Genomic DNA, 11,732 nt, shown 5'->3' on the forward strand with positions numbered 1-11,732 from the left:
CTAAGCACCAATTTGTTTCTGCAAAGCTCCGCTAAGGGAACACTGATGACTCTTTATCTAAATCTCAACAAGATTTTTTGGTTTTAATCCTCCTCTTGAACGCTTCTTAAGTGTATACAGTATGCAGTATCTCAAATCTCATTGCATTACATTGCTGATAGATAATTACAGCTATGATGAAATTACATGCCAAATCCTGCTTCAACATTATTTCACATACAATACTGTAAGTCACTAATATTTACTGAGTAAGTATGTTGTAACTAAGTAATTTCAATTACTTAGATTAAAAAAAAAAACACAATAACTTATGTTAAAACTTCCAGATTTGTACAGCAGTGCCTGTTTCAACAATGCAACCATAATTCTGAATTTAATAGTTAACAATAATCATTTGACAAGTTGAACTGTAAGTACAAAGTATACAGTAGTACATTATTAAATCTGACAAAAAATATGAGGTAACAAATGTGTAATAATGTCTATAACATTACACAAGTATTCACCACTTACCTGAAAGCAAATGGATATTGATAATATAATGTGGCAGTTATTATCTACTTAAGATTTTACAAGTTTATGTACCAAGCATTACATGTGAGGACTATGCTTGTATCAATGCTAAATAGTAATTTAATATGTGAGTTGATAAAGATTATTGGACATAATTAATTAATTGTTAGATTGCACAGTCATGTTTCAGCCTGGTCAGCCCTAATTCGCATATACATCCATCCATTTTCTGTACCACTTATCCTACACAGGGTCAAGGGGGAACATGGAGCCCCTCCCAGGGAACTTGGGGCACAAGGCAGGGGAAACGCTGGACAGGGTGCGCACATATCGCAGGGCACAATCTCACACACACACTCACACACCCATTAACAAACTAGGGACAATTTAGAGATGCCAGTCAGCCTACAACGCATGTCTTTGGACTGGGAAGGAAACTCAAGTAGCTGGAGGAAACCCCAGAAGCACAGGGAAAACATGTGCCCTCTACACACACAGAGAGGAGGTGAGGATGGAATCCCGAACCCTGGAGGTGTGAGGCAAACGTGTGAACCACTAAAAATCTCTTCATCCCTTATATACACTGTGAACAGAACATGTGGGTTAAGTGTTCAGTCCTGAAGGTCTTAACCATGCCTTACCTCACACTTGTCTACCACAGGCTGAGACACACAGTCAGAACTATTTCCTAGTGTGATGCCTCTATGAGCCTCTGCATGCCTCAAACCCTCTCTGCCAGCGTGGGACTGGTTGCCATGACGTCCATTGCCATACTGGTTGCCATGGGTGGGGCTCCTGGGTGGCTGACTCAGCTCTTTCCTGAGTGCTCGGTTTTCCTCTTCCACTTCCCGTACCCGGAGTTCCAGGGCGAGCGTATAGGACTGAGGCTCCAGTGGAGACAGAGGCAGCGGCTTCACTGAGGGCAAGAAAAAAAAATCGATTAAATTTGCAGTTTGTTTTTTAAACATAATTCTCAAACTGTTATAATCATATCATTTTATAAATGCTTTAGAAAAACTGCAATTTACAGTATTGTCCTTCAATGTATCTCTGTAGTTTCAGGCTCCTGTTTATATTTTCCTAAACCATAAATCAGCTCCACATCCAGCCAGAAGAGAAATGCTCAAGTCTACACTTTTTCTTTTAAATGCAAATCACAAGGTATGTGTAGTTACAATTCACTGAAAAGAGACAGTTTGTTATGGGAAGAGAAAGCTTTGTTTTTGTTTCTATCTAGGATATGTACAGTTTCCCAAGATGCACAAACTAAGAAAGGAATAAAAGGAATGTTCTGTACAATGAAAATGACAATAAAGTATTCAAAAATCAAAGGACAGTCTACATGCTACTGCAATGAACCTGAAAATTCACTCACACTACAATGGTAAATAAAGGACAGAGGACCCATGTTCTTGTCTTCCACTTTCACACTAAAACACACCCACACAAGCAATTGCATTCATACAGCAGCAAAGTAAATGGGGGTGTAAGCTGTTATTGCTCTTATTGATCATGGTCAAAAGACAGATAGCTTTACAGTATGGCATCATCACTCAACTCAGCACTAACTCCCATGTGTAGACTTCCTCAGGGATTGAACACATAATACAGAAAATAGAAAAAAATAATAATAGGGATACTGTGGCTAAATCCATTTATTACTCTAAGAAAATTTTCAATAAACTCCTAATCTACCATTCTTTAACCTGAGGAATGCCTAAAGAAAACTCTCTTTCTCAGGCTTCCCTAGTAAAAATTCTTAATGGATACTGCATGTAAGCAGCATAACAGGATATCAGGAGGCTACGTTGGTTGTAATGCAAAGTATAAATGACTTTTATTTATAAATCTGACACCAGAGATAATCTGGGCAGGATAGAGCCATTAAAGAAAAAGGCATGATATATGATACATGAGAGACAATGCATAGCAGTGCAAATGAACTAGAAGTCTGCTCACTGGACAAATGCATGCAAATAAGTGACATGTGATTGACTTTTATCTCTCCTTCTTTTGTGGTTGAGTTTGTACTCAAGGCAGTTAAGGGTCTTAGAGTAGCTCTATCGATAATCGCAGTCCCTTTAGTCACCAACTGGACGATCCATTCTGAACAGCTCTTACCCACTTGGCCTCGGACACCCACTTTCAATTAAAAACAGATTACTGTTGGCTTGTTTTTTGATTCACACTATTAATTTCACATCACAACAAGAGAGGAAGAATTTTAACTGTGGCCATGTCATGAGAGGTGAAGTGGAGGCAGCAGTAAACTGCTTTGGAGCAATGCATTGGCTAAATGATCCTTGCTACTATGTCCTTTATCACTTTTAGAGGCTCTAATCAATTTGCTGAAGGATTGAGTCTGTGGCTTATATCCAGTCACAGTGAAATGTGTCATACATCATACATACTTATTAGGGGTGTAATGCAATGCCATTATCTGTTTTTGTATCTGTATCTGTGTAGTGCACAACATATTTGTATCTGTGCTTGCATTTGGATCTAATAATACAGTATTTTACCAGATTTATATTAGTTTTTGGGTTTGTTATATATGTTATTCTTTTTAGTAACACTTACTTTTCCAGCCTTTTAGTGCCCTCGTCCCAAATTTTTTGAGACCTGTTGCGGCCATCAAATTCAAAATTAGCTTATTTTTTTGTGAAAATGGTACATTTACTCAGTTTAAGCATTTGATATGTTTTATATGGTCTATTGTGAATAACATATGGGTTTATGAGATTTGCAAAGCGTTGCATTCTGTATTTATTTACATTTTACACAGTGTCCCAACTTGTTTGGAATTGGGGTTGTATTCTAGAAAGATCAGAAAAAGACATGCTATCAGAATCTACTATAAAGCTGGGATGCAGTGATTCTGTGAGTCAAAATGGGTCCTTTAAGTGGCATTTCATTATAATGATTTTCTGATAAGGTTTTCTTTTAATAATGATGGACAATAATCATTTAATAATGATGAAAAACACAAGCAATGTATGTACAGATTTTACAATATTTTTTAATTAATTAGTTATATTTTTATATTTTTTGGAGACATAGCAGAGATATGCTGCTCAGTGCACAGCACACAGTATGCTTGAGCTATATGTACTGTATATATGCTATATGTGTTTATACAGAATTATGGTAAAAATATAGTTTCATTTTAGGGCGCAGAGTAGCTTAGTGTTTAGCACATTCGTGTCACACCTCCAGGGTTGGGGGTTACATTCTCGCCCCGGCCCTGTGTGTGCAGAGTTTACATGTTCTCCATGTGCTGCGGGGGTTTCCTCCGGGTACTCCGGTTTCCTCCCCCAGTCCAAAGACATGCATGGTAGATTGATTGGTGTGTCTGTAGTGTATGAATAAGTGTGTGAATGTGTATGTAATTGTGCCCTGCGATGGACTGGCACCCCGCCTTGTGCCCCATGCTCCCTGGGATAGGCTCCAGGTTTCCCGTGACCCTATAGGATAAGTGGTATAGAAAATGGATGGATGGATAGATATAGTTTCATTTTTGAGTTCAATATAGCAATGTGTCATGTAACAGCGTTAAAGATGAATGCAAGTGCAGATTGTCGTTTAATGATAAAACAAACAATACAGATAACATAGCTTAAAAACACAAAAACATGAACTAGGTTATCAAGGCAAAAACATACATGGAATAAAGAGCATAACAAGAGCAGTGAACAGCAACAGAAGACAATAGCTAGACAAGAAATGAGGTGCAAGATGTGACATATACTGATACTCATTAACAAAAATGTGACACAGGTTCAGGCAGTCATTTCACATGATCAGTGAGGTGCAGTGGCTGATGGGAAACAGTGCCAATTTCAGCAGAACTCTGACATAATGTATAGGTCAGATTAAAACCAAACAAGCAAATAAGACCAATAACCTCTGTCTATTTAAGGAGCACTCTCCACTCAGTCAGTGCTCTGTCTTAGGTCAGCCATGCTATGAGCTGGTGCTCAATTCTCAGCAATTTTCTGGGGGTAAACTCTCATAATTCTCCTAGGAACATCCTGGTAATTTCTATACGCTTCTCTAGCCAACTCTGGAGCTCACTAAGCTCTCAGCACAAAAGTATTTATAATGTTTATACTTATAAAATGAATAAATTAATTAATTAATTCACGTCCTACTTTGGTCACGCATCTTCTGTACTTCCTGGGTTTTACTAATTTCTTCTGATGCTTTGTCCAGAATTTCAATTCGGTCATGACCCCCTGAAAGCTCTTAGTAAGAAGGCCCAGTCAATAACCAAGGCCCAGAAGCCATTCTTGGAACTTAAACTTTGCCTCACAAATGCCCAGTGCTCCACTTGCCTGATCCAACTGTCATAGTTGAGGTTGATGCTGCCATTGGGGTTCCAATGGACCAGAATCTCTATCTGCTATCTCTATCTATCACCCCTACAGAACATATTAATGATGTTGGGAATCGCAAGGGCATGTTCTCCCCTTGCTGCGGGGGTTTCCTCCGGGTACTCCGGTTTCCTCCCCCAGTCCAAAGACAAGCATGGTAGGCTGATTGGCATGTCTAAAGTGTCCGTAGTGTATGAATGGGTGTGTGAGTGTGTGTGATTGTGCCCTGCGATGGATTGGCACCCTGTCCAGGGTGTACCCTGCCTTGTGCCCGATGCTCCCTGGGATAGGCTCCAGGTTCCCCGCGACCCTGAAAAGGAGTAAGCGGTTGAAGATGGATGGATGGATGGATGGATGGATGGAATCGCAAGGTACGATCAGCCTAGTTGACACTGGAAGAATGGAGGCACATTTTGCAGGGGGCTGTTTCCAGTTTGTGGCTTGGACTGACCTTTGAACTTGGCATATATCAAGAATGCCCAACATCTTAATACTCGACAGGCCAGGTGAGCCCTGTTCTTTAACAGGTTCGATTTCATTCTTTCCGACTGGCCTGAGTCCAAGAACCTAAATCCTGATGACCTCTCCAGACAGTGGGATCCTCCTACTTATGTGCCAGAGGATCTGGTCTTGTCTCCAGTAGCTTGTGTGACCTTTTTTATGTTTTGTTTTGTCCTGCGTGATGCGCACACCTATTCTGAAGCTTTCTGCCAAGGTTTCTTAAAAGAACAACATAAAATTAATACTCCACCTATTGTTCACATCTGTATTCATATTCATTTAAGACACTTTATCTGTTCAATCTGAATAATGTATTCATATTAGGTTACATTCCTAATACTTATACAAATTGATATAAACAACTCTACACTGTAAACTCTAATGTTGTCTTTATTAAACAATCAAGTAATCTTGACTAAACATTACTTAACATTTTGCATTTTGGACCCGTAACTCAAAAATATAAGTTAGTTTAACTTATTTACCTACAAAATACATAAACTTAAGATTTAAAGTGTTATGAACTCAAAATCATGATTCATTAAAATATCTCACGCTGGTCTTCCTTTGATTTGATTGGCCATGCAAGGAGTTCTGCCAGACAAGAAGAGAACTAATGCACTGATTGGTAGATAATTACAAAAGGCAGTCCTCTTCTCATCTGTTGGTTGCTGCTGAGACCGATTTCAGTGTGAAGTTAAAGAAGGGAGTTTTTCATCGTGCGCCATTTTAAGTAAGTAAACTTATGTTGATATAAAATTATTTTGTGTGATTTTTAATAGTGAAATATGTTTGTTAAATTCCTAATTGTACATTTTATAATAAAGGACAACACAGCCATAATTACACATGTTTCCCGGTCGAACTTTGCTAACGTAGCCATTAATTAAGAATATTTTTATATTGTTATAAATCTTGTTAAATATCACATATTTTTCATCAATACAATTGATTTGTGTTTTTGATATATTTAGTGAGCATTCTGATCAACATGCATTGATGGTCAACCTTTGATGCATGATCACAATACTCTATTTATACCCGTTTCTTCACTAGGTGTCTGATCATCGCAACTCTATCCTTGATGTGCCAGTGGGGATCTTATTTGAAGACACCAATCATCAGCCCCCCAACTCCTTGTATTTGCCTTCCTCTATTGGGATAATACTTGAAGGCCAGGTGGTGATGGACAAAATGCAGGACGTCCCACAAGCAATGTGTCTTCTCTTTGGTCTTATTTATGCATTAGACCTGAATTACCCAAAATCACTCGCAAACACGTTTGATTTCATACAGCGTGTACTGATGTCAATGGGGCAGAACACCCTCAAGCCTAAAGTACAGTCTTTGGCAAACCAGATTTTTGTTTAAGAAAAATGTTTAGGTCTCACTGTTGCAGATTTTGAGTCAGCATTGTTACATTTACATGCTCAGTACCTATTAACATAATTGTGAGACCATTTTTTTTTATCAATTTACTCCATTATCCATTAGCAAAGAATAAAAAGTATAATGTTTGAATGGTTTAAGTGCACAGAGTTCTTCCATTGTAGTGCACTAGTTAATGTGGGACTTTGTTACCACCTGTACAGTGTGGTTGTGACCAAATTCCATTTCCATTACAGTAGGGTGTGTACTGTAATTTCATCAATATTGTGAATATTGGTCAATAAAGACATTCAATATGATGTTTAGTATGTTATATTTCAGTTTGTTATGCTTGCACAAAGCTTAAACAGTCAAAATTAATAAAAACGTAGTCAATTAGATTTAATTTATAATTATATTTTTAATTTCAATTGAATTTTCAAGTTGAGTTCACTTAAATATGTAAGTACACTTGAAATTAACACCAAGTTAAATGAACTTAATTGTTTAAGTACAGTATATAAACACCAAGTTCGGTGAACTTAACAATTTAAGTACAGTCTACATGAGTGCCAAGTTAAGTGAACTTAAATATACAAGTTTTGGGAGACCCTATTACTCAAGAACATTGAGGGCACGAGTTTACTCAATCAACTGAGTTCAGTCAACTTATTAGGGTTTTCAGTGTATAAGCAATTGTCCTAATGGCTAATGATATTTCACAGTAATACTATGAACTTGATCATGGCCTTTTTATTTTGAGGGAAATCCACAAATCTTTATCACTCATAGTGGTGGGGGTACAGAGTGAATAACAGGATTTATAACTTATAGACATAAGGACTGGATATTTATGGAATAAATGAGACTTTGTAAAGTAAAATAAAAAAAATGACCAAATGAACACAACAGGGAACAAACATACATAATGCTTGTTGGAATCCTCTATAGCACCAATATAATAACATGGAACATAACATTTGTCTGTGGACTAAAGTTTGAAAGTATACTGGAATCTAGTCTAATATCAAAATCCAACTGGTAAGTAAACTATACTAAATGGTTAATGTAATATCTTCATATTACATTTCCTGGAAGGGGTTTGATACTTTTTGATGTAGTAGTAAAATATGTGTAGCAATTACATAGTTTAATGAGGCCAGTTAAGTTTAGCTTGTTTAATTTTGTCTCATTAAAATTAATGATGATAAATATTTATGTGATTTAGTAGAGTTTAGATAAAATGGTAAAAGGGAAAGATCCATTTAAATTCACAAATTTAAAGGTTCTTGTTTTTTAAATTCCTTATCAAATTCCTTATTCGTAATTTAATTTAGTTATTAGTATTGTAACAAAATAATCAATAGATTAGCCTTACATGAGAGAAAATCAGTTGAATAAAAATGAATAAATAAATAAATAAGCCTAGTGATATTACAACCAGTCCTATAAGCCACATTAATTTAGCCTAATAGTGATAAATGGATTATTTGTCACTTAATTCACATGAATAATCAATTATTAATAGATTTGTGGGTGTTTTTTTCAGTGACAAAGATAAATAACTGGTACATTAGGGTTAAATAAGTTCTTATAAATAAGCAATGCGGAACTGAAGTGTTGCTCACTCCAAAACTGCAATATTCAGTTTTCTGATAGAAGGTAGACATTTAGTTCAATCCAGTAAAGAAAGGTGCCATTTACTATTAATGCACGGACATTAATTCTCATTAATTGTAGTAGACCACTGGGGTTATCCAAGGTGGGTAAAGTGGTTTATATTTTGAGACATAATTGCAGCAGACATTTAAACTATACTAATGTTTTCAATTCATTTTCAATTACACTAGATTTACAGAAAAGTTTGGTTTTTTTTAAAGATGGTTATGTTTATCTTTAGTTAAATGAGGGAAAACATAATACCATTTCAGGTCCTTTCAATACGTGTTGATATGTATTGAAGTAGTAATACGTATTCAGACATATGTACCCTGTGCTATGAGGAGGGGACAGAAGGAAAAGAGCCATGACCTTGGCATAGCAATACATCACTGTTATCTCAATATTATTTCAATATCGAGTCAATGCTCCTTCATGGAAGGGTAAAGCAATTACTTTTTGGCTGCAAGCCAAGATTCAAATGTCTCGGAAAAGGGCAGGGGAAATTATTTTGCATTCTTGTCATGCTGCCAGAGGGTAAACTGACTAAGCAAATGGGCCCGATGACAGAAAACGACATAAATAAATTAAGTTATGTGTCAAAACACAAAGAGATAGGTGCATTCTGACCTGTGTCCATTCTTAGAACAGAAGATATACTAGAGAGGCATCTCACTCAAACATTACATTTTGTACCTTTAGACGTAATATACAATATATTTTTCTTTAAATGCTGATCTCATTTTCAATTTTTTATGATAGCTAAATAAGCAACCAGTGGTCAGGAATCTGCGGTTCTTCGACAAAAATCATGTGGCTCACCAGGTGTCTCACCCTTTACCAACATATCATCATTAAAAACTTAGACTCATCACTAGCGTTCAGTTTCCTGCACAAAATGCTAAGTCAATTACAATTCCTTTGTTGTACAGCCTGCCGAAATTAAAGAAAAGTCAGTTTACAATAATATATTTCAAGTTGTTCCAGCCAGTGCACGTATGCAGTACTGTGCGCAAGTGTCACAACACCAGTCAACGGCAAACCACTTATAATGCATTTCTATGGTAAACTCTCACACTCAGATTCAGGTAGCTACCTAACTTGTAGTGATGCCAACCATAAAGAATTCAGAGGAGCATCGAAAATTAAAAAAATTAATAAATAAATAAATAGATAAATGTGGGCCGGTCTGCCTCTGCGGTCTATCAATAACGCTCATCAATGTCAAAATGTTTGAAATGGACAATCAGTGACCCTTCAGTATTAACGGTGAAAAACTATGAGGTCCAATGTAAGCTAAGTAGCTAAAGTTGAATATTTTACAACTGTTTTATGAGAGTAACGTTAAATGACTGACAGTAATATGCAGGGCTGCAAACATTTACGTGATTCATGGAATGTAATGTGTTATTGTCAATGTGAGGAGACGAGAAATATTAACGGAGTCGTTTTCAGTATATTAGGCAGAAGATGGAGAATGAATGTGTGTATATTGTGAATGAATGTAATGAACATGGTTACCTGGATTTACTGACAGCCTTTCAGTATATTTACTTTTCTAACAAAATGATTCATAAAACTGAAAATGAGAGAGTTATCATCCACAGACTTAAATTAGTACATGGTAAAACGTGTGGATTTGACTCGTGTGTTTTTAGGTTGTGGTTAGGACAAAGTCATTTATTAAAATAAAAATGTATTATTTGCAAATCTAGTTGAACTATTTTTTTTTATTCATTTAATTCTATTTTCTGGACAATAAACCCTCCCCAAGTGTCTGCATCCAGTGTATTTTGATACTAGTCTGTATGTCTTTGTCAGGCCTGTGCTCAAAAAGTTAAAGGGATAGTTCACCTAAAAATTTCAATTATGTTATCATTTACTTTCCCTTTTGTCATTCCAAACTCAAATACTGTTACTTTTCATCACATAAAAGATTATTTCCCCTCACTCTTTTCCACTCTATTACAGCTCTATACCATAAAATGCCAGACGATCATGAGCTTTAAAGGTGCACTATAAAGCAGCCATAAAAACTACAGTCCAAGTGGCCATACGAGAGCTTTGTGTCATATGGACTGCTCTTCTGCATATCTGTGTAAACATTCTTCAAAATTCTCCTTTTGTGTTACACTGAACACAGCATACAGGTTTGGAACAGCTTGAGGGTGAGTAAATAATGTTGTGTAAGTCATTGTGTCTAACTGACACAGTCATGTCGTTTTACAGAGACATTATGACAATAATGAAAAGCCAATCAAATTATATTACCTTACTATTTTGGTCCTAAATATAAAGGTCTTGCATTGTATATGTAAATAATGTATATATAAATATTTTGGCCTTTATTACACAGAGAACTAAAAGGACCATTACATTTGTGACCACACCCCCACCAAATGGTTTTGTCCCCGAAATGTTCAGGAGCTCCAATATAAATGTGTCAAGACGCTTGGGGAGTAACGGAATACATGTAACAGCATTACATAATCAGGATACAAAAAACTGGTAACTGTAATCCATTACAGTTACATCAAAAAACAAAGTAATCAGAGTACATGTACATTTTGTAAAAAAAATGGGAATACTATCAGGATTGCAATTCTTTCATTTAAAACCAAATAAATTAATCTTTTGACATAGCACAATACAGGCAGCGGCTTGATTATAGTTCTGGTTCTTTCTTGCCGGTCGTGGCTCACACGAGCAACCTCCTGGTGCATGTGCAAATAAATTATGCACAGACTTAATTTGGTAGAAATGAACACAAACTGTTCTCTGAAATGCTTCTGTGATGTAATGTTAACTGCATGAGGGGCAGTGATCTTTTATTTATTTAATTATTTATTATTAAAAACAAATCCAAACATTGAACATGTTTTTAAGCTCTAAAATAAGCTCTAAATAAAAGTATTTTAGACCATGTTGCATTTCTCTTGACTTTATTTACATATGTGACCTTGAAGTAATCCAAAAATAATCATATTACATTACTTTCATATTGTTATACTTGGATTATGTACTGATAAAAAAAAAATTATGAAGTAATTTGTAACTGTAACGGGATACATTTTTAAAGTAACCCTCCCAACCCTGTTTGTCAGTTATGTATTTTAATCAGCAACAAGAGTTCAGAATACAGTATCGGTGTCATTACAAGTAACATACAGTAAGAACATTTTACACCTGTATAATTCAGTCTACACTGGCTGTCTATAAAGTTCCACTTTAATTAAAAACCCTGATTTTTTAAGCTCGTTTAAAGCTCAAAATAGTTTAGCTACAGCATATCTTGCTGATCTCCTGAAACAGTACAGC

General features: G+C 36.1%; 1 protein-coding gene across 1 annotated transcript in view; it reads right to left on the minus strand.

Annotated features, from left to right (window-relative positions):
* The window catches only part of LOC128623386 (xylosyl- and glucuronyltransferase LARGE1-like), a 66,149-nt gene that overhangs the window by 25,781 nt on the left and 28,636 nt on the right, over positions 1-11,732 (minus strand). Inside the window, exon 4 of the mRNA XM_053650423.1 lies at positions 1,155-1,429. Within this exon, the coding sequence (XP_053506398.1) occupies positions 1,155-1,429 (275 nt within the window). The remainder of the gene's footprint in view (positions 1-1,154; positions 1,430-11,732) is intronic.

Source organism: Ictalurus furcatus, chromosome 19 (genome assembly GCF_023375685.1).
Source record: "Ictalurus furcatus strain D&B chromosome 19, Billie_1.0, whole genome shotgun sequence".
Taxonomy (NCBI): Eukaryota; Metazoa; Chordata; class Actinopteri; order Siluriformes; family Ictaluridae; genus Ictalurus; species Ictalurus furcatus.